Source organism: Mustela lutreola, chromosome 14 (assembly GCF_030435805.1).
Source record: "Mustela lutreola isolate mMusLut2 chromosome 14, mMusLut2.pri, whole genome shotgun sequence".
NCBI classification, from domain to species: domain Eukaryota; kingdom Metazoa; phylum Chordata; class Mammalia; order Carnivora; family Mustelidae; genus Mustela; species Mustela lutreola.
Genome location: NC_081303.1, coordinates 9,771,907 through 9,796,690, shown reverse-complemented (window position 1 = coordinate 9,796,690; position 24,784 = coordinate 9,771,907). Strand labels below are relative to the sequence as shown.

The 24,784-nt window shown below is 38.3% G+C and overlaps 1 protein-coding gene and 1 pseudogene across 1 annotated transcript in view; one reads left to right on the top strand and one right to left on the bottom strand.

Annotated features, from left to right (window-relative positions):
* Nucleotides 1–24,784, bottom strand: part of CATSPERE (catsper channel auxiliary subunit epsilon) — a 145,878-nt gene that overhangs the window by 68,451 nt on the left and 52,643 nt on the right. The window contains exon 8 of the mRNA XM_059145383.1: nucleotides 1,386–1,492. Within this exon, the coding sequence (XP_059001366.1) occupies nucleotides 1,386–1,492 (107 nt within the window). The remainder of the gene's footprint in view (nucleotides 1–1,385; nucleotides 1,493–24,784) is intronic.
* On the top strand, nucleotides 8,966–22,238 carry LOC131815184 (protein-L-histidine N-pros-methyltransferase-like; annotated as a pseudogene).

Sequence of the window (24,784 nt, the reverse complement as noted above, 5' to 3'; positions counted from 1 at the left end):
AGCACTATTCATAATAGCCAGAAAGTGGACAAAACCAAAACGAAATTTTTTAGAAGTTGGCATATCCATGTAATGGAATATTATTTGGCAATTTTTATTCCTTTTTAAAAATGGAATACTGATACATGCCACAACATGGATGAACCCTGAAAACATGCTAAGTGAAAGAAACCGGTCGCAAAAGACCATACATTGTATGATTCTTTTAATATGAAATATCCAGAATTGGCAAATCCATCGAGACACAAAATAGATTAGTGGTACCAAAGGCTAGGAGGAGGAGAGAATAGGGTTTCTCTCTGAGTTGATAAAGATGTTGTAGAATTAAACAAGGGTGATAGTTCCACAACTGTGTCAATATACTAAAAGCCATGAATTGTACACTTTAAAAGGGTGAATCATAGGAAGCTCCATATAGTCAATAATAGAGAAGAAACAAAAGGTGCCTGTAACCTTCCTACCGGCCCACTAAATCAGACAAGCCTTTAGCTGGTTTTTATAATGACGGTTTCTCCTACCTCCCTATCTCCCAAAAGTTTTGCAGAGTCAGCAAGAATTTTGGCCCCAGATTATTATGATTGTTTAAAACATCTTCTCTCTCTGAACGTCACCCTTAACTTTGCATCTACCGAAATGTGTCTGCTTCCTCCGGTCTCTGTTTGAAGGCTCTTGTCTATGCTGCCTCTCTGTTTGGAGTGCTCCCCCAATTGGCTAACTTTTATTTCTTTTCAATAATGTAGATGTCCCCTCTTTAGGGAAGTCCAGCTTGATTCCCTTTCATCCGAGCCTCGATTCGCGCACCCTCTCGTCCATTTCACCTGGGTTCGCCTCTGTTTGTTTACTTAAGTCCCAACTAAGGTAAGATCACTGAGGGCAGAAATTGTGTTTTGTAGATATAAGCCCCTTGCCCTATGTCTAGCTGTAATAGATTAAGAAAGGCTGTCTAAACACCATAATCACTTACTGAATTAACAGATTTTACTTTCAGGTGGGATCTGTTGTGTTATATGTGTGTGCTGAGGGTGCCAGCGGTTGTGGCACAAGTCACACCACTGGGGTTCACTTTTTTGGAACCGGCAAGCAGCATCTGGAGATAGTGGCAGAATTTGGTGACATCCTGAATGAGGCCCTGGGACTGAAGTTTAGCTGTTACTATCGGTTGTAAAGTGATAATCCAGAAGTGTGACTGGCAGTCTCTAAGTTGGTAACTAGTTGTGATTATTTCAGTTTTGGGGGTGCATCATGAAAGAAGCTACTTGGAAATGACACATATTATATGAAATTCCACTAAGGTTTTAGAGTAAATTTCTTTTACTTTAAATTTGATAGTTATTTTACTAAACTGAAAAAATAAAATTTATGTATGAAATTTTAAAATTAAATACCCATTCTCCATTTTGTCATGTGGCAAATAAGTTTTTCTCTTCAGAGTTGTGTATATGCCAGGCTTCTGTCCCAAAGTGGCCAACTGCTTGGTAAGTACTATAGAATTCTGTTAAAAAAAAAAAATCCTCTTTTCACTTTTCATAAATAAAATTATTCTGAAATTAAGTCATGATATATTGACTTTGACATGTTAGCTAAGACATTATTTATATTTATACATTTACCAGACTTTCAAGAGTCAGGGTTTTTTTGTTTGTTTTTTACCATATAGTTTCCTCCCCGTTGAACTTTATGAAACACAAAGAAGTTGTAATACCATTTCCAACATGTTGAAAAAACTATACATAATCAGATTTCCAAATGAATTGAGATTATGGGGACCTTTAAATAAATGCCCTCATGTTTTAATTTCAATGAACTGTGCAATGGAGTTTCTAAAACTAATCTGTTAGAATTGTTTCTATATGAATCTGACTTCAAAACAACCTATTCTTTAAAAAAAAGATTTTATTTATTTGAGAGAGAAACAAAACACAAGTGGGGCAGGGGCAGAGGGAGAGGGAGAAGCAGACTCCCTACTGAGTGTACAGCCCTATTTGGACCCTACTCAGACCCCAGGCAGGGAATCACATTGGGGCTCCATCCCAGGACTCTGAGATCACCACCTGAACTGAAGTAAGACACTTAATCGACAGCCACCCAGTCACCCCCAATGAAATCTTTCAAGGTAGGTTTCAAATGACATCTGGAGGCTCTAACAGAAATTCTCTTTGTCTAACAATAGATCTGACAAGCCTCCTCTTTTTCTAATGAGATTTAAGGAGTAGTTGAATTGAAGGGAATTTTTCCCAATAGGTATTTTTGGGATGGAGGCAATGGTATTATTATAGGGAATTCCTAGAATAAAAAAATCAGATAATGAGGGTCAGTCCAAAATTCCACAGCTTCTGGGGCACCTGGTGGGCTCAGCTGGTGAAGCCCCTGACTCCTGGTTTCAGTTCAGGTTCTGGTCTCGTGGTCCTGAGATCCAGTCCACTTCCAGCTCCATGTTCAGTGTGCAGTTTGTTAGAGATTCCCTCTCTCCTGCCTCTGTCCCTCCCCATGCTCACACACACACTCTCTCTCTCAAAATAAATAAATAAAACTCTCATATAAAAAATAAATAAAATAAAATTCCATGGCTTCCTTCTGCCCTAATCCTCCAATAATGCACCAGTTAATTTCCTAGAAATGTCAACCATCAACAAAGGAGCCTTTGAGATCGCTATGATGAATCTCAGTTAGAGAGTATTCATTGGGACTGTGGGGTTATCTAATAGGATTTAACCTAATTTTGAGAGTGACTGTGGTCAGGTAAGGCCTCCCTGAAGAATACACATTTATTGATTTTGATAGAGAAGCATAGATTTGTCTCTATATAATAAATAATGGATATTTTAAATTTTATTTCTAAAAATATTATTCACTATTCCAAATTTTATTTTATTTTTTTTCGCTATTCAGAATCTTAAATACAACTGTCTTTCATAGAACTGCAAAGGAAAGGAATAACTGTAGCATAGAATAAGACAGGAATAAAACATAATAAGTGACATATGCCAAAAATATAATAGAAAAAAGGATAGTTTAAGAAAATTTAAGATAATCACTCAAACAAGCTTAAAAACATGTTTTATGGAAAAAAATGTTTTATCTATAAAAACATGTTTAAATATATAATATATATTATACATAATATAAAATACATATATAAATATGGCAAAAATTAACACATATAAATTATAAAAATAAATAAAAATAAAAAACACTATATTTCTTAGAATTTACCAAGTATAGGCATCCGTTACGTATCCACAGAACTAGCAGTCTATATAAACATCATTTTTAATGACACTATGGTAGTCCATTGGGTGAATTATCATCATTGACTGAACACTCCCCTACTGGACATTGAGGTAATTTTTTATTTTTTCACTATTATGAATATTACTGCCATAAATATAATCAGATGTACAGTCTTTTCCACAGTAAGGACTATTTCTTTTAATTATATTCTGGGAATATGATTACTGGGCCAAAAGCTTCATATGTACACTTTAAAACTCTTGATACATACTATTGAAATGTTTCTGAAAGGACTCTGCCAGTTTATTGTTAGTAATCTACGACAAGAAATTTCATTAATTAAAAATAGAGCTGGGACGCCTGGGTGGCTCAGTTGGTTAAGCAGCTGCCTTCGGCTCAGGTCATGATCCCAGCGTCCTGGGATGGAGTCCCATGTCGGGCTCCTTGCTCAGCAGGGAGCCTGCTTCTCCCTCTGCCTCTGCCTGCCATTCTGTCTGCCTGTGCTCGCTCTCCCCCCCCCCTCTGATAAATAAATAAAATCTTAAAAAAAAAAATAGAGCTTCCCTATGACCCTGCAATTGCACTCCTGGGTATTTACCCCAAAGATACAGATGTAGCGAAAAGAAGGGCCATCTGTACCCCAATGTTTATAGCAGCAATGGCCACAGTTGCCAAACTATGGAAAGAACCAAGATGGCCTTCAACGGACGAATGGATAAGGAAGATGTGGTCCATATACACTACGGAGTATGATGCCTCCATCAGAAAGGATGAATACCCAACTTTTGTATCAACATGGATGGGACTGGAAGAGTTTATGCTGAGTGAAATAAGTTAAGCAGAGAGAGTCAATTATCATATGGTTTCACTTATTTGTGGAGCATAACAAATAGCATGGAAGACACGGGGAGTTAGAGAGGAGAAGGGAGTTGGGGGAAATTGGAAGGGGAGGTGAACCATGAGAGACTATGGACTCTGAAAAACAATCTGAGGGTTTTGAAGGGGTGGGGTGTGGGAGGTTGGGGGAAACAGGGTGGTGGGTATTAGAGAGGGCACGGATTGCATGGAGCACTGGGTGTGGTGCAAAAACAAGGAATACTGTTATGCTGAAAAAAAAAATTTCATGATGCTGATATCAAACTCTGTATTATTATTTTTTAAAGTATTTTTCTAGTTATAACACCAATATATCGTTATAGAAACTTAATATTCATCTCATTTTTTTTTAGCAGCATTTGATACATTGGACTAATCTCCCCCTTTGAAACACTCTTACTTGGCTTTCATGTTACCATTTGCTCCTTGCTCTATTAGAGATCCCCAGGCTTGATCCCAGATTCTCTTCCTCCCAGTAGCATTCTCACAGTACGTTCTCTTCCTAGGTAATCTCATGGCTTCAAGTATCATTTAATTCCTATAAAACTGCTCAAATTGTATGACCCAGATCCCAAATTTTAAATCTAGCTCATATCCATGTACCTAACTAGATTTTTTTTAAAAAAGATTTTATTTATTTATTTGGGAGAGAGAGAGAGAGCATGAGAGAAGAGAGGTCAGAGGGAGAAGCAGGGAGTCTAATGTAGAACTCGATCCCGGGACTGCCGAAGGCAGTCGCTTAACCAACTGAGCCATCCAGGTGCCCCCCCAACTAGATTTTTAACGGTGATTTTGCTTGTCTTTCAAACACTTCAATATGACCCAAACTGCACTACTGCCTCGAGGTTCTGCCTCCTAAACCTGGATTAAAGAAAAAAAAAAATCTCACCACCCAGAAGAGAGTATAGTTCACATAATACAGCTATGAGAAGAATATTCCAGACAGAATGAACAACAGTTACAAAGAGTCTGAGGGAGGAGAGGAATTATTACGTTGAGGACTTGAAAGGAAGATAATGGCTAGAATGTAGTAAGAGAGAAATAGTACAGGAAAAGTTTAGATGAAAGACAGGCAGGAACCACATCATGCTAAGTATCATCGGTCCTGGAAAATAGTTTGGATTTTATTCTTAGTACAATGGGCGAATGATAAAAGATGTTTTAAAATAGAATGATAACTACTTTTTTAAAAATAGTTTGACTCACAAGAAGTGAGTCAGCTTTCCCCAATGACAATAACTTATATAATCTTAGTGCATGTCAAAACCCAGGAAATTGATGGTAAAACACTGTTAACTCATGCATGAATCTTACTAAGATTTCATCATTATTTCTACAAAGTGCTTCCTTTTTTGGTATAGTTCTGTGAAATTTTATCATATGTCTAGATTTATGTAACCATCACCACAATATAGAACTGTTATAGAATACAAATTATGGAACCGTTCTGACACAAATTAGAAACTCCCCCCTGTTAACCTCTAAGAGTCACAACTGCCTGCTAACTCGAACTTCTGGTAACCGCTTATCTGTTTTCAATTAGTACAGTTTTGTCACCTCTAAAATCTTCAATAAATGGAATCATACAGAATGCAACACTTAAAATTGACTTTTCAACTCAGCATCCATCCAAGTTATTGGGTGTATCAACAGTGCATTCTTTAAACATAAAAGGTAAAAGTATAAAATCTCTAGAAGAAAACAGACAGAAATCTTCATGACACTGGATATGGCATCAATTAAAAAAAAAAGATTTATTTATTTATTCATTTATTTGACAGAGAGAAAGAGAGCATAAGCAGGGAGAGTGGCAGGCAGAGGGGGAAGCAGGCTCCCACTGAGCAAGGAGCCTGTTGCAGGACTCAATCCCAGGACCCTGTAATCATGCCCTGAGGCAAAGGCAGACTCTTTTTTTTTCTTTTTTAAGATTTTATTTATTTATTCGAGAGACAGAGATCACAAGTAGGCAGAGACACAGGCAGAGAGAGAGAGGAAAGCAGGTTCCCTGCTGAGCAGAGAGCCCGATGTGGGGCTCGATCCCAGGACCCTGGGATCATGACCTGAGCTGAAGGCAGAGGCTTTAACCCACTGAGCCACCCAAGGCAGACTCTTAACCGACTGATACACCCAGGTGCTCTGGCATTGATTTTTTGGGGGTATGACTCCAAAAGCATAGGCAACTAAAGGAAAAATAGACAAATGAGACCTCATCAAAATTTAAAGCTTTTGTGTACCAAAAGACACTATCTAAAGAATAAAATGACAACTCACAGAATGGAAGAAAATATTTGCAAATCACATATAATACAATGGATTAATATATAGAATATATAGGGAACTTCTAAAACTCAACAACAACAAAAGCCAATTAAAAAATAGGCAAAGGACCTGAATAGCATTTATCCAGAGAAGATTATACAATAGCCAATAAGTGCATGAAAAGATATTCGATGTCACTAATCATTAGGGAAATGAATATCAAAAGCATGGTGAGATACAACTTCACATCCATTAGGATGACTATTATTAAAAATAAAGGTTTTATTGATAAATTTTGCCAAGAATTTAATGAAGAATTAATGCCTATCCTTCTCAAACTCTTCTGAAAATTCAAAGAGAACAAAATGCTCCCAAACTCATTTTACAAAGCCAGCATTACCCTGATACCAAAGCCAGAAGAGGACAACTCTAGAGACAAATTATAGTCCAGTATTTCTGATGAATATAGGTGCAAGAATTCTCAACTACATACTAGCCAACCAAATTCAATAGCACATTATATAGATCATACATGATGATCAAGTGGGATTTTTCCAAAGAAGACATAAAAATGGCCAATGGGTACTTGAAAAGATGCTCAACGTGACCAGTTATTAGGAAAATGCAAATCAAACCCACAATGAGATGGGTTTGGCGATTAGGATAGCCTTAATCAAAGACAAGAGATAATAAATGCTGACCTAGATATGGAAGAAAGGGAACCCACGTACATTGTGCAAATGGTACAGCTACTATGGAAAACCGAATGGAGGGTTATAAAAACAAACAAACAAACAAAAATAGAATGACCATATGATTTAGCAATTTCACCTTTGAGAATATATTCAAAGGAAATGAAAACACTAACCCAAAAGATATCCACACCTCTGTATTCATAGCAGCATTATTTATAATAGCCAACACATGGAAACAACCTGTGTCCAGTGACAGAACAACAGATAAAGAAGTTGTGATATACTATATATACAGAGTGGAACATTATTCAGCCATAAAATAAACCCCAAGGAAATCCTGACATTTGTGACAACATGAGGGCAATTATGTTAAGTGAAAGACAAATACTGGATGATTTCACTTATATGGGGAACTTTAAAAAAATTTATGGAAAAAGAGATCAGATTTATGATTACCAGAAGCAGGCAGTGGGGAAGGAGAATTGAAGGAAGGTGGGGAAAGACCCAAACTTTATTTACAAGATAAATAAGTACTGGGGATGTGATATACAGCATGGTGACTACCATTAATGCTGTTGTATGGTATATAGGAAAGTTGTTAAGAGACCAATTCTTAAGAATTCTCATCACAAGAAGGAACCCACCCACCCTCCCTCCCTTCCTTTCTTCCTTCCTCTGCTTCCCCCCCCCCCTTTTTTTTTGTATCTATATGAGATAAAGGATGTTAACTCAACATATTATGGAAATGACTTCAAGCCTTAAACTAACATAGTCAAGCCTTAAACTAGTATGTCAATTTTATCTCAGTAAAACTGGAAAAAATTAAAAAGCAAAATTAACAAAAGAGGAGTGACATCAATAAGATGGCAGAGGAAGAGGTTCTCTCACAATAACATTTAACAGCTCTCCATGGGCAAAAATAGCTTTGGGAGAGCTCCAGAGTGTTAAAACTTCAGCAACCCAGTGAAGCACAAAAACTGAAGATGCTCCACAGAAAAGTACGGGAGGCACTTAATCTCCATTACTCTAACCATCAGTCCAGCACAGTTCAATGTCAAGAGGAATTCTGCAGGCTACAACTTCCCATGAGGGAGAAGTAGAGCAGGGAGGCCCCAGTAGTCCTCACCACCACCATGAACCTCCACAGCCTTCTCTACTGAGGGCCCCTGCAGTCTTCACCAATGTGGATCCCAGCATATGAAAGCATAAATCTCACTGGTATAGAGAACTATTTAGACGAATGCACAACATGGTGAAATTGTAATGGTGATGCATAAATTATTTTTAAAGCTAATCTAAAAGATAAAAAAGAAAAATTGTTAATGGATATACAATGCAAAAAGAAGTAAAGGAGTCTCTGACAATAAGAACACAAATGGGGCACAGTAAAAATGTAGTTTATATATGTAATTGAAGTTCTACCAATTTAACTACAAGATAATTTATGCAAGCCTCAAGGTAATCACAAAGAAAAACCTATAGTAGAGATACAAAAGATAAAAAGGATCATGGCCAAGCACTACAACGCCCCCATCAAATAGAAAAGGAAGACATCAACAGGGAAAGAGAGGAATAAAGCAGCTGCAAATTAGACAGAAAACAATTAACAAATGGTAATATTAAGTCCTCACCTATCAACAATTTCTTAAACGTAAATGGATTAAATTCCCAATCAAAAGGTATAGAGTGTCTGAATGGATAAAAACAACCATAAGCCAAGATCCAGAAATATGTGGTCCACAAGGGATTCACTTTAGACTTAAAGACACACATAGGCTGAAAGTGAAGTGATGGAGAGGGGCAGGAGGGGCAAGTTGGGAACAATGGCTCTAACGCTGCCAGGCAGCACCTTCTCCTCCTCACCTAGGTGCTAGCAGTGATCAAAAGAGCAACTGTGGCCCCGAATGAAACTGCTCCTGGGCGGGATGTGCCTGAGCCTTGCAACCACATGGCTAGCGCAGAGGATGTGGACTCTGTGGAACACAGCCACCCACTCCCTTTAAGTGAATGTGACAAGGGTACCTTGGTGGCAGCAGGTGGCAGGAAGGGGAACTACCAGTAGGATGTGTACAATGGAGAGGAGTTATGCTAATCATTCCAGGCTGTCTTTTTTCAGAGTTACCTTGATCAAGGAACCCAGATTTTAAACAACAGTGTTGAGAAATCGGGCTGGTTGTTTATTCAATTATATCACTCTTTTGTGTCATCTGTTTTTGAACTCTTTATGTCTAGAACATCTATCAGTGGGTTGCTAGGAAGAGGCTCAATGTTTGTGTTTTCACCAGATGAGGGTTTTTTTTTAATTTTTATTTTTTATTTATTTCTTTTCAGCATAACAGAATTCATTGTTTATGCACCACACCCAGTGCTCCATGCAATACGTGCCCTACATAACACCAGATGAGTTTAAGAGAGTGCTAAACACTAATGCAGACTGGAAAATCCAGAGACTTCTTGATTTCAGTGCTGGATATGGAGAAGTCACAAAAATCATGAGCCCTCATTTTGAAGAAATGTATGCCACTGAGCTATCTGAAAGTATGATATGGCAGCTTCAGAAGAAGAACTACAGAGTACTTGGAATAAATGAATGGCAGAATGAATGCTTCCAGTTGCATTGAATGAATTGAATGAATGAATGCATCAGTTGCTTGAATTTGCTGGACTGATATGATCAGCCTGTGACTTATTTAAAGATATCAGAAGTGTCTTGGAGCCATCTAGAGGCAGGGCCATCCTTCCCCTGCTTTTACCCTTCCATCATTATGTGGAAAACAAGTGGCAAGTGGAGAAACCATCAGAAATTTTAGAAATCCAGGGACAGAGTTGGGAAGAACAAGTGAGTAGTCTGCCTTAAGTTTTCAGAAAAGCTGGTTTTGTTATGGAAGCTTTCACCAGACTTCCATACCTGTGTCTAGGTAACATGTATAGTGACTACTACATTCTGGATGGTGCTCTTTTTATTTTCAAACCGGTACAAACATATGGAGGCCCAAGTCTTCAGGGCCTACACCTTCAGGGAAACTGAACAACATCCTCTTGAACAACCACTGGATCAAGGAAGAAAACAAAAGGGAAGTTTACAAAGATCTCAAGAAAAACAAAAACAAAAACACAACTTATGGTATATTTCAAAAGCAGTACTTATGAGGGAAGCAATAAATGCCTATATTAAAAAAGAGAAACAATCTCGAATACACAACCCAACTTTATACCTCAATGAACTAGAAAAAGAACAAACTAAGCACAAAGTGAGAAGAAGGAAAGAAATAATAAAGATCAGAGCAGAGATAAGCAGAGAACACAAAAGCAATAGGGAAAAAAATCAATGAAACTAAGAATTAGTCTTTTGAAATATAAATAAGATGGACAAATCCTAAACTAGACTAAGAAAAAAAAAAAAAAGACTCAAATAAATAAAACCAGAGGGGCACCTGAATGGCTCAGTGGGTTAAGTCTCTGCCTTGGCTAAGGTCATGGTCTCAGGGTCCTGGGATCGCGTCCCCCATCAGGCTCTCTGCTCAACAGGGAACCTGTTTCCCCCCCACACCCCCGTCTCTCTGCCTGTCTCTCTGCTTACTTGTGATCACTCTCTCTGTCAGATAAATAAATAAAATCTTTAAAAAATAAATAAATAAAACCAGAAAGAGGAGACATTACAATAGGTGTTTCAAAAATAAAAAGAATCATAAAAGACTATTATAAACAACTATGTGCTAACAAATTAGATAAACCAGAAAGGATAGATAAATTCCTAGAAACATACAACTAGTAACACTGAATCAAGAAGAGAAAGCCTGCACAGGCCAGTGACAAATAAAGAGATTGAAGCAATAATCAAATATCTCCCAAGAAAGAAAACCCAGAAACAGATAGAAGGATTCACGGGTGAATTCTATCAAACATTCAAAGAAAAATTAATATGAATCCTTCTTCAATTCTTCCAAAATCTAAAAGAGGGAACACTTCCAAACTCGTTTCATGAGGCCAGCCTGACTGGTACCAAAACGAGACAAAGACACCAGAAGAAAAGAAAACTGTAGGCCAATATCTCTGATAAACATAGATGCAAAACTCCTTAATAAAACACTAGCACACTGGGGTGCCTGGGTGGCTCAGTGGATTAAGCTGCTGCCTTCGGCTCAGGTCATGATCTCAGGGTCCTGGGATCGAGCCCCGCCCGCATCAGGCTCTGTGCTCAGCAAGGAGCCTGCTTCCCCCCTTCTCTCTGCCTGACTCTCTGCCTACTTGTGATCTCTCTCTCTGTCAAATAAATAAATAAAATCTTAAAAAAAAACAAAAACAAAAACACTAGCAAACCAAATTTGACAGAACATTAAAAAGATTACATACACACCATGACCACAAGGGATTCATCCAAGATTCATGCAAGAAGTTGCAACATATGTGAATAAATCAATGTGATAAACCACATTAATAGGATGAAAGATTAAAAACACATGATCATGTTAATAGATACATAAGAAACATTAAAAAAAAAATCAACATTCAGGGGGACCTGGGTGGCTCAGTGGATTTAGCCGCTGTCTTCGGCTCAGGTCATGATCTCAGTGTCCTGGGATCAAGCCCCACATCAGGCTCTTTGCTCAGTGGGGAGCCTGCTTCTCTCTCTCTCTCTGCCTACTTGTGATCTCTCTCTTTCTGTCAAATAAATAAATAAAAATCTTAAAAAAAATCAACATTCATTCATGATAAAAAGTCTCAACAAACTAGGTACAGTAGGAAATTACCTCAACACAATAAAGGATTGTGTATATAGAGTCTCCACAGCTAGCATGAAAACTAATGGGTAAAAACTGAAAGCTTTTCCTCCAAGATCCAGTATAAGGTCAGGATGCCCAATCTTACCACTTTTATTCAACATTGTACTAAAAGTCCTAGCCATAACAGTTAGACAAGAGAAAGAAGTAAAAGTCATCCAAAGCAGAACCAAAGAAGTAAAATTATCTGTGTTTGCAGATGACATGGTCATATATGTAGGACACCCTAAAGAATTAACAACAAAGGCCCTGTTAGAACTAGCGAATGAATTTTAGTGAAGTTGCAGAATTAAAAAAAAAAATCAATATTCAATAATCAGTCATATTTCTAGTCACAATAAACCATGTGAAAAGAAAATAAAAAATATAATCTCACTTACAATAGCAACAACAAAAAAATAAAAGACTTAGGAATCAACCAAAGATGTGAAAGTTTTCTATATTAAAAATTGTTAAAGCACTGGTGAGGAAAATTAAAGAAAACATGGATAAATGTAAAGATATTTCATATTCATGGATTGAAAGAATTAATATTGCCAAAATGTCTTTACTAATCCAAGTGCTTTACAGATGGAATTCATTCTCTATCAAAATCCCAATGCCATTTGACATAATTAGAAAAAACAATCCAAAAATTTGTATAGAACCACAAAAGACCCCAAATAGCAAATGCTATTTGGGTGGCTCTGTCCGTTAGGCATCTAACTCTTGGTTTCATCTCAGGTCATGACCTCAGAGTCCTGAGATCAAGCCCCACATTGGGCTCCTCCTTCAGTGGTAAGTCTGCTTCCCCTCTCCATCACTTTGCCCCTCCCACTGCTCATGCACTCTCTTACTCTCTAAAATAAATAAATAAATCTTAAAAAAAAAAAAAGAGCAAAGCTGGAAGCATGATACCTCCTGATTTCAATATATATTATAGAGCTATAGTAATCAGAACAGTATAGTAATGCCATAAAAACAGATATATAGACCAGGGGAATGAAATAAAGAGCCCAGCAATAAATCCATGCCTTTAAGGTCAAATGATTTTTGACAAGAGTGCCAAGAATGTACATAGTGAAAGGGTAATTTGTTCAACAAATGTGTTGGAAAACCTGAATGTCCACATGCAGATGAATAAATTGAATGCTTATCTTGCATCATATTTTTAAAATCCACTCAAAATGAACTCAAGACTTAGACTTAAAACCATAAAAGTACTAGAAGAAAACATATGGGAAATGTTTCTTGACATTCGTCTGGGCAATGGCTTCTTTGGACGACATCAAAAACTCAAGGCAACAAAAATAAGAGTAGACAAATCAGGCTGCATGAAACTAAAACAGTTCCGCACATCAAGGGAAACAATCAACAGAGTGAAAAGACAACCTACTAAATGAGAGAATATATCTGTAAGCCAGATAGCTGTTAAGAGTTTAATACCTGTAATGTATAAGGAGCTCAAACAATTCAAAAGCAAGAAAAAATTAACCCTAATAAAAAAAAATGGGCAAAGAATCTGAATAAACATTTCTCAAAGGAGACATATAAATGGCCCTAACAGGTATATGATAGGCGTTAAACATCACTAATCATCACGGAAATGCAAATCAATCACAAAATCACAATATCACCTCTCACCTGCTAAAATGGCTGTCATCAAAAAGATAAAAAGATAAGAAGGGTTGACAAGATGTGGAGAAAAGGAAATCCTTGTGCACTATTGGTGGGACTAGAGACGGGTATAGCCATTACGCAAACCAGTATGCATGTTCCTCAAAAGATTAAAAATAGAATTACCATATGATCTGGTAATCCCACTTCTGGGCATGTATCCAGTAGAAATGCAAACAGAATATCAAAGAGATATCTGTCTTCTTATGTTCACTGCATCATTATTATTTTTTTAAAGATTTTTATGTACTTTTTACTTGAGAGAAAGCGAGCAAGAGAGCACAAGCAGAAGGAGGGCAGAGGGAGAGGGAGAATCAGATTCCCCACTGAGCAAGAAGCCCGATGCGGGACTTGATCCCAAGACCCTGGGATCATGACCCGAGGGGAAGGCAGACGCATAATGACTGAGCCACCGCAGGTACCCTTGCTGCACCATTATTCACAATAGCCAAGATATGGAAGCTACCCAAGTGCCCACATGCCATATACATGTATATTAAAGCATTTAAATACATATTTAATTAGATTTATTTAATTTTGTTTATTTATTAATATAAATTTCTATTTATTTAATTTTACATAATTAAATACCTATCTAATACTTAATTACATAAAATTAAATGCTATCTAATAGTAAGATATATACTTAATTATAATTAGAAAATCTTATTAGCTATCTCTTAAAAGTCAGAAGACACCACTGAATTCTGAACAACAAAATACTTTCATTAAAAGTTTAAAACCTGTGCTTATTATTAGAGTGATTTTTCCACAAGAAATCAATAGGAAGAAAATGAATCTGTAAACAAATATTTACAGCACTAAATCATTATTAGAAAAAGAAATCCTGAGACAATGATTAATACTGGAAATTCTTAAAAACCCAAAGAGATTAAACACAAATGTACATGATATCTTCTTGCTATTAAAATAACATATCTTTGGGTGCCTGGGTGGCTCAGTGGGTTAAGCCGCTGCCTTCGGCTCAGGTCATGATCTCAGGGTCCTGGGATCGAGTCCCACATTGGGCTCTCTGCTCAGCAGGGAGCCTGTTTCCTCCTCTCTCTCTCTCTGCCTGCCTCTCTGCCTACTTGTGATCTCTCTCTGTCAAATAAATAAATAAAATCTTAAAAAAAGAAAAGAAAAGAACATATCTTTTAAGGTTTGGCTACAATTTAGAAATGTTTCTTTTACTTTGTTCTAATCACATGACATTTGTGTCATATGATATCTATCTTTTTTCAGTTGAGACTTTCCTTTTTCTTGGTCTGATGAGTAATTTTTGGATTGTATCCCCTGACTATTTTAAGTATTATAAAGTTAGATTCTAATTCCTATTTAAATCTTTCACGTCATCCAGTAGTTAATCTGTTTAGGATCAGAATGCAGGTCCTAGATCCCTTTTGTAGATTGTGGTTCAAATGTCAATTTAATTTATAGAGCTACTGCAGGGCTATTTTGTCCCACTTTTGTGTTAACAGGAATAAAGGACTCCACCCAACAGTCCCACAGAACCAGGTAGGGAGGGGAAGCTGTGTTTCCTTGTTATTACAGGGCATTGGTTGGTCAAAGTCCTGCCCACAGGCGCCACGGGGAGGGGGTACTGCCTCACTGCTTCATGGCTTCCTTATTACAGGGTGGGGGTGACTGGGAATTCCATCCACAGGCTCTCCAAGGGGGGTCCCACATTGTAATCGGAAGGCAGAGGTTGAAGTCAGAGTTCTACCTACAGGTGCTGCAGGATGAGGCACTGCCTCCTGTGTGTGTGTGTGTGTGTGTGTGTGTGTGTGTGTGTTTTATGCATGAAAAGAAGTGGTAATTAGCTGGGCCTCTCTGGTACTGAAGGGTGGGGATGAAAGTCAAGAGCTCTGCCCAGGAGCGTCCTGAATGAAAGGCACTTCCTCCTTATTGCAGAGGGGTGAGAGTCCGACTTTTACCTTTAGGCTCCACAGGGTAGGGGAGGCTCCTCATTACTGCAGGATGTGGGAGGAAACACAGGGTTCTGGCCAGTGGCTTCACTGCTGCAGCACCTATTATAATGGGAAATGGGAGCGGCTCTTTTTTTGTATGGTGGGTGGTGCAAGAATACACAGGTGTGTTAAAAAACTTCTGTCCTTCTGGGCCACCAATAGGTCTTCTGGTCTTCTGGATAAAGAACTCAGGCCTTTCTTGGGGCTTGTTTTCTTCTGTGCTTGCCAGAGTATAGAGGAGACAAGGAAAAATTCGGGGAACTCGCGGGTAGGGCTCTCTTAGAATCTCAAGGTCCCTAAGTCACATCTACTTTCCTTTCTGTGTCTTTCAGTATTTCTGTGGGTGAAATGTATTTTGTCTAGGCTTTTTCTTTCATTATGAATAGTGGCAGAAGTAAAATGAAATGCATTTACTCCATCTAGTCTGAAATTGGAAACTTGATATAATATGTTTCAAAACTATCTACTGTCATATGGAAAATGGATTGTAGGGTGGGGATAGAGTGAGGGCATTGAGATTAGTTAAGGAGCGTTTCCTTGAGAAACTAGGAGGTGGGACTCCTGGGTGGCTCAGTTGGTTAAACATCTGCCCTCAGCTGAGGTCATGATCCCAGGGTCCTGGGATTGAGTCCCATATGAGGCTCCTTGCTCAGCCAGGAGCCTACTTCTCCCTTGCCTGCTCTGCCTGCTGTAACCTCTGCTTGTGTTCTCTCTCTCTCTGACAAATAAATAAAATCTTTATTAAAAAGGGGGGGGGGACTGGGAGGATAATGGTGTCATGGACTGTTATGGTGACTCCTGTGGGAAGAACAGATTTATAGGGAAACTGGAGAGTCCACTTTATCCACACTACATAGAATCTGCTTATAAGACCTCTAAACCGGAATGCCAGTGGTCCGTTGAACTTATGATTTGGAAAGGTAAGGGGAAAATTCTTGCTGGAGGTATGAATTTGTAACTCATTATTGTATAATATCTAAAACATTTGGGTCTAAGTAAGATCACCTGAGGAGCAAATGCAAAGAATCATTTAAAGATTAGTGAAGGAGGGGCGCCTGAGTGGCTCAGTGGGTTAAGCCTCTGCCTTCGGCTCAGGTCATGATCTCAGGGTCCTGGGATCAAGCCCCACATCTGGCTCTCTGCTTGGCAGGGAGCCTGCTTCCTCCTCTCTCTATGCCTGCCTCTCTGCCTACTTGTGATCTCTCTCTCTCTCTCTAATAAATATATAAAATATTTTAAAAAAAAGATTAGTGAAGGAAGAGGAGAAAGTAAAGGAGATGGCAAAGGGTAACATGTAAATTAGGAGGGAAACCAACATGTTTTGGTGCTAGAGAAGCCATTAGAGGAGAGTGTTTCAAAGAAAAAAAGAAGTAGTTAAACATGTTAAATTCTGCCAAGTTGTGAAAAGTGTCCATTAGATTTCATGACATGGAGATGGACTTTGGTTCCACAATTCAGTGGATTAAAAGTAGAGTCACCATAGCGACTATCCTGATCAAGTTGTACAACCATGTATGGAAGTTCTTGGTTGTAGAAACTGAAGCTGCATGATATGAATTGAAGAATGAATGGAACTAAAAATATATTGTACAGAGTTTTAGCTCTGTCATGTAAAGAGCTTAGAAGGTGTCCCTCCTATTACTACCCAAGGAAAAGCCAGACAAATTAAAAATCAATGACTTTTCTTGAGCCCATCCAGGGAACTGAGTTTGCAGGGCAAACTACCAACCCAAGGTCTGTAGAGACAGATGAATCCAGAGAGTCATAGTTGAGAATCTGTTTACATGGAGAAGAAACTACTGGAGCCATAAACTGGTGGTAAGGAACACTTAAATGGTAATTTTGACAAATTACGGGAAGCTGAGTGTGAGATCAAGAAAGTCCTTATGGTTATAATTTAAGGGGAAACTCCACCAGATCTCACCGTGAAGACTAGAGAAAAATCCCCTCATGGATTTGGCAGGCGGAGAGGAAAAATAATCTTTGTGAAATAGACCCAGAGCCTTTTCCACAACAAAGGCCTGCTCTTCAGGAAGAAAGTGTGTACCAGATCCCTGTCCCAGAATCGTAGGGAAGGTTACTCCTTTCACTCCTGTCTCCTCTAGACTTTCAGTCTCAATCAGTTAGGAGGAAGCTATACAGGAATAAACATTTCTGGAGGTCACATACCAGAGATGCAGGCCCACTAAAACACTGACATTTAAGTGGGAGATTGTACAAGGCTCCCCTCGCTCATACCTTACTACATCAAAAAGGCTTCAGTAAAATAGTGTAGATTAGAATAGAATTAGATAGATTAGAATAGAACTGTAAGATATATACAGTCTCTGAAGAGAGAAACTTAGGCATGTCTAAAGTCAAAAAGGGAGACAAAAACAAGAACCTTAAAGCAATTTAAAGCTTCTGGCACCTATAGTTACAGCAAACACCAAACCAAGCCCAATTACTGGTCAGATTAATATAAATCCACATACAAGTGGCTTATTTAACCTCAGTTCCCATTACCCAATTTAACATATATGACTTTCAACAATAACAAACAAAATTGCAAGCTTGCCAAAAAGCAAGCAGAAACAAAGTCCGGAGAGAAAGAAAACTTGAGAACTAGAATCAGAAATGATACACATATTAGAATTCCCAGATAGCTAATTTATAATAACTGTGATTAATATATTAAGGGCTCTAATAGAAAAATGAGAAAATATAGAAGAACAGATGGGTAATGTAAGCAGAAAAGTAGAAATTCTAAGAAAGAGTTAAGGAAATGCTAGGAATAAAAACAATGTAATAGAAATGAAGAATGCTTTTGATGGGCTGATCAGTGAATTCACCAGAGCTGAGGAGGGAATTAGTGGGCTTGAAGGTAGGTCAAAAGAAAATTCCCAAACTGAAATACAAAGTAAAAAAAAAAAAAAAAAAAAAAGGACAGCACTTCCAAGAACTGTTGGATAATTTCAAAAGATGTAACACATAAACAACTAGAATGCCAGAAGAAGAGAGAATGGAGCAAAATAAATATTTCAGGTAATAATGGCCAAGAAGCTCAGGAAACATGATGAATACTAAATGTAAAACAACTACTCCAAAGCATACCATAGTCAAGCTGCAGAAAACTGAAGTCAAAAACCATATCTTTGAAAAATGCGGGAGGGGAATAAAATTAATCAAAAAGAGTAATAATTAAGAGACCTCTTGTCAGAGGCACACATGCAAGAAGAGAGTTGAGTGAAATATTTAGAGTTGAAAGAAAAAAAATCCACCAACCTAGAATTCTATGTCCAGCAAAATTATCCTTCAAGAGTGATAAAGAAATTAAAACTTTCTCAGATGGGGTGCCTGGGTGGCTCTGTTGGTTGAGCACCTGCCTTCAGCTCAGGTCATGATCCCAGGGTCCTGGGATCGAGCCCCACATTGGGCTCCTTGTTCAGTGGGAAGTCTGCTTCTCCCTCTGCCTCCCCCTTTGCTTGTTCTCTCTCTCAAGTGAATAAATAAAATCTTAAAAAAAGAAAAAAAAAACTTTCTCAGAAAACAAAAACCAAGGGATTCCTCACCAGCAGAACTGTCCTGCAAAAAATGTTAAAATATTTTCTTCAGAGAGAAGGAGAATGATAAAGGTAAGAAACTTGGATTTACATAAAAAAAGAAGAGCATTAGAAAAGGAGCAAACCAAGATAAAAGAAAACAATTTCTTCTTATTTTGTATTGAGGTAAAATTAACATATGATTGACCACATTAAAGTTTATGATTCAGTGGTTTTTAGTACCTTCATGATGTGCAACAACTATCTTTTTCTAGTTCCAAAATGGTTTGATCAACTTGAAAGAAAATCCTGTACCCATCAATCTGTCACTGTTCTTGAGTTCATCCAAAAAATAATTGTTTGTTTAAATTAATAATAATAACAAATAGTAAAAAAGTATTGGACTACTATCCCACATGGATAATTAAATGAATGACAGCAATGTAACAGGATACAAGAGGGTGGAATTGAGAATACTTTGTTTGAACCTAAATTAGAGTTGAGTGGAATAGTGTTATTGGAAAGTAGATTTGGATTAGTTAAAATTAGTTAAAATGTACATTGGATTAGTTAAAATGTACATTGTAAACTCCAGAAACTCCAGGGCAATCACTAAAATTTTTTTGAGGAAATATAATCAATACACTAAGAAAGGAAATAAATAGAATCCTACACAATGCTCAATTAAAACAAAAAAGGCAGAAAAAGAAGCATCTGGCAATGAATAGAAAACAGTTACAAACATGGTTGATATTAAGCCAAATAAATGAATAATCAACTTAAATGTTAATGGTCTAAATGGACCAATTAAAAAGCAGAGATTGCCAGAATGAATTTTTGGAAAAATCCCAATAAGACGCAACTATATGCTAAGTGAAATATGCCAGAGAATTACAAACATATGATTTCACTCATATGTGGAATTTAAAAAGCAAAACCAATGAACACAGGAGAAGGGAAGTGAAAGTAAAATAAGATGAAAACAGAAAGGAAGACAAAACATAACAGACTCTTAAGTATAGGAAACAAACTGAGGGTTGCTGGAGGGGAGGTGGGTGGGGGAATGGAGTAACTGGGTGATGCGCATGAAAGAGGGCCCCTGAAGTAATGAGCACTGGGTGTTGTATGCACTGATGAATCCACTAAATTCTACCTCTGAAACTAGTAATATAGTATATGTTAATTTTAAAGAAGTCAAAAAAAAAATAAAATCATTTTAAAAGAATTAAAAAAAATAAAAAAGGTGAATTAAAAAAAAGATGCAATTATATATTGTCCTTAAGAAACATGTTTTAAACATAAACCTCAGTTTAAAAGTAAAGAAGTAAAGAAAAAAGTATACTAAACTAAAACTAATGAAAAGAAAACTGGAGGACTATAAAATTTCAGACAAGGCCAACTTCAGCACAGAATTTTATTAGTGACAAAAAAGGCAGAATATAGAAATAAAGAGGTTAATTTTCCAAGAGAACATAACAATCCTAAACATGAATGCATCTAACAACAGCACATCAAGGCAAAAACTGACAATTGCCAGGAGAAATAAGAGAATCTACTATTATAGTCAGAAACCTAAATGCCACCCCTCCATCAGTAGCTGATAGATCAATCAGGCTGAAAATCAACAAAAATATCCACTTAACACTATCAACAACTTAATCTAATTGTCTTATATAGAATACTCAATCCTACAACACTAGAACTCATATTCTTATCAAGATCACATGGAACATTCACCAAGATAAACCACGTTCTGGACCACAATACACTTATAAAACATAAACAAATTTAATAGAAATTGTAGACTTCTGGGGAAGAGGGTGGAGTAGGAGGATCCTAAACTCATAAAATGACACGAAGCTGGCAGAATAGATTCTTTACAGCAAAACATAGAGAAGAGGGCACATCAAGGAGGGTAGAAAGCAGAGACATAGTCGGGAACCAAGCTGACCTGTGAGACTATTTGCAGGAGGGACGGCTACTTCAAGCAAGAAGAAGAGAGAGGAGCACACTCCTCACTGGGCACCCCAGGCACAGGGCCCAAAATGGGAAGATGAATCCCAACCATAACATTTGTCTTTGAAAACCAGAGGGGCTTAACTTCTTAAGTTCTTATAATCAGTGAGGCTTAACACCTGGAACATTAAAAAAATATATATTTTATTTATTTGAGAGCGAGAGAGAGAAAATGAGATAGGGAGAGCATGAAAGGGGGGAGGGTCAGAGAGAGAAGCAGACTCCCTGCTGAGCAGGGAGCCGATGTGGGATTTCATCCTTGGACTCCAGGATCATGACCTGAGCTGGAGGCAGTCACTTAACCAACTGAGCCACTCAAGCACCCTAACACCTGGAACTTTAAAAAAACAGTGGCTGGGGGGCACCTGGGTGGCTCAGTGGGTTAAAGCCTCTGCCTTTGGCTCAGATCTCAGGGTCCTGGGATCGAGCCCCACATTGGGCTCTCTGCTCAGCGGGAAGCCTGCTTCTTCCTCTCTCCCTGCCTGCCTCTCTGACTACTTGTAATCTCTGTCTATCAAATAAATAAATAGAATCTATAAAAAAGAAAAACAGTAGCTGGACTCTGGAATAGCAAGAGGAAACTGAGTCCTGGCCATTAAAGAGACAACACAACAGCCCTGCCAAGAGACAGTATAGAAGCAGCGGTTTGAAAAAGCATGGGGTATACGGGAGAGAGATTTGGTTACTAATCTCATAACATGTGCTGGAGGGGCAGGGATCATTGGGAAACTCCAAGAATAAAAAAGCTGGTGGGCACTATTTCCCTCCCCTGCCCCCCAGCTTAGATACATAGACACCTGCAGGAACCAGTGCAGCATCAACACTCTCCACTGGCTTGCCAACAGTGTGCTCTGCGACCATGTCCTCCTGCAGACTTACCTTCAACCCAGCCTCAGCAGCTCTCCAAATCAGTGCCAAGCAACCTCCCACAGTGGACCTCAGCAAACCTTACTGACCCCACCCCCTGAACACTTCTGCCAACCTACCCTCTCCAGCCTGGACTTGGCAGTTTTCCCTGGTAGCTTCAAGTCCCCTTCCACAGCAGACCAGCCTGGATCTTCCTGGCATCCACCCCTGGCTTCTCCTCAGAATTTGCCCCCTCCAAACTGGCTTCATAAGAGTACACCCAAAGCAGTGACACAAGAGTACACCCAAAGCAGTGAGTACACCCAAAGCAGTGACTCATTGTGTAAGCAGCCCTGCTGGGCCAGTACCTCTCCAAGTGACTCTTGACCTGTGGCTCCCACTTGGTCTGGGAGCAGAAAACTGCAGACCCCACCCACCAATGAAAGATTCCCAGGGGACACACAGGAAGAGTGCCTGCAGTTTGGTTCAACTGCAGCTTGGTGAATGCCTGGTCTGACCTAACTGAAGCCCAGGGTGGTCCCAGACTGGCCCATAACAACATAGGGACCTAAACCTGTTCACAACAGGCAAGGAGAGCCATTGCAGATGACTGGACTGCAAATGTGGCTCAGTCACAACAGTAGGAACATGTAATACACATGGAAGACACCTCTGAAATGCCAGATTGTGGTGAACAAGAAACACTGCACTATAGGGCATCAGATGACCCTTTCTTTATAAAGCCACTACTTGCAAGAGTAGGAGACATAGCGAACTTTCCTAACATATAGAAACATACATAGAGAGTTGTATAAAATGAGGAGACAGAGGAATATGCCCCAAACAAAAGGACAAAATCACAAGAGAGCTAAGTAAAACATAGATAAGTAACATGCCTGATAGAGAATGTAAAGTGATGGTCATACAGATATTCACTGGACTTGAGAAAAGAGTGGAGAATCTCAGCAAGACTCTCACCAAAAAGATACAAAACATAAAAACGAACCAATCAGAGATGAAGCACTCAATAACTGAAATTAAAAATACACTAGAGGGCCATATACCCTATGGAGTATTATGCTTCCATCAGAAAGGATGAATACCCAACTTTTGTATCAACATGGACAGGACTGGAAGAGATTATGCTGAGTGAAATAAGTCAAGCAGAGAGAGTCAATTATCATATGGTTTCACTTATTTGTGGAGCATAACAAATATCATGGAGGACAAGGGGAGATGAGAGGAGAAAGGAGTTGAGGGAAATTGGAAGGGGGAGATGAACCATGAGAGACTATGGACTCTGATAAACAATCTGAGGGTTCTGAAGGGTCAGGGGTGGGGTGGGAAGGTGGGTGAGCCTGGTGGTGGGTATTATGAAGGGCACGTATTGCATGGAGCACTGGGTGTGGTGCATAAATAATGAATTCTGGTACACTGAAAAGAAATTTAAAATAATAATAATAATAATAATAATAATAATAATACACTAGAGGAAATGAGTAATAGAGGAAGCAGAAGAATGTATCAATGACTGGGGGGACAGAGTAATGGGAAACAATCACACTGAACAGGAGAAAAAAAGATTAATAAAGAATGAGAATAGATTAAGGGAACTCCACAACACCATCAAGTATAACAATATTCACATTATAGGGATCTGTGAAGGAGAAGAGAGAGAAAATAAGGCAGAAAATTTGTGCGAAGAAATAATAGCTGAAAACTTCCTCAATCTGGGTAAGGAAACAGAAATCCAGATCCAGGAGGCACAGAGAGCTCTCAACAAAATCAAGTGAAAAAGGTCCTCACAAAGGCACACAGTAATTAAAATAAGAAAAAGTAGTTTTAGATAATTTTAAAAGCAGTAAGAGAAAACAGTTATATACAAGGGAAACCACGAAGGCTATCATCAGATTATTCAGCAGAAACTTTACAGGCCAGAAGAGAGTGGCATAACATATCCAACATGCTGAAAGAAAAGAAAAAAGAAACACACACACACAACAACCCAGCCACAAAGAATACCTCTATGCAGCAAAGCTCTCATTCAGAATACAAGGAGAGATAAACAATTTCCTAGACAAATTAAAGTTAAAGGAGTTCATTACCACTAAACCAGCCTTTAAAAAAAATGTTAAAGGGGGTTCTTTGAGGGGAAAAGAAAGAACATAAGCAGGAGTAAAAAAGGCAAGGAGCACTAAAGTAGTATGATTAAGTGTGTCTATGAAAATAAGGGGGTTTGCAAAATGAAAGAATATGAAGTATGATGCTATATACCTAAAATGTAGAGGGGAGACGAATAAAAATTTAGTGCATTTGGAATAGATTTGACCACTTGAGTGGTCATCAGAGTAATACAGATTGTTATATTCATAAACCTAATGGTAACCATAAATTTAAAAACCAATAATTGATATGCACAAAATAAAGAAAAGGAATCCAAGTATATCACTAAAAAAGTTGGCAAACCATGAAAGAAGATAGCAAGAGAAAAAAAAAAGAACTACAAAAATGACCATAAAACAGGTAACAAAATGACAATACATACATACATATCAATAATTACTGTGAATGTAAATGGACTAAATATTCCAACCAAAAGACACAGGGTGATGAAATGGATAAAAAAGCAAGATTCTTGGGGCACCTGGGTGGTTCAGTGGCTAAAGCCTCTGCCTTTGGCTCAGGTCATGATTCCAGGGTCCTGAGATCAAGCCCCACATCAGGCTATCTTTTCAGCAGGGAGCCTGCTTCCCCCCTCTCTCTCTGCCTGCCTCTCTGCCCACTTGTGATCCCTGTCTGTCAAATAAATTAATTAAAAAATCTTTAAAAAAGAAAAAAAGGAGGTGAAAGTGGCTTTCCTTAAAAAAAAAAAAAAAAAAAAAAGACGGGGTGCCTGGGTGGCTCAGGGGTTAAAGCCTCTGCCTTCGGCTCAG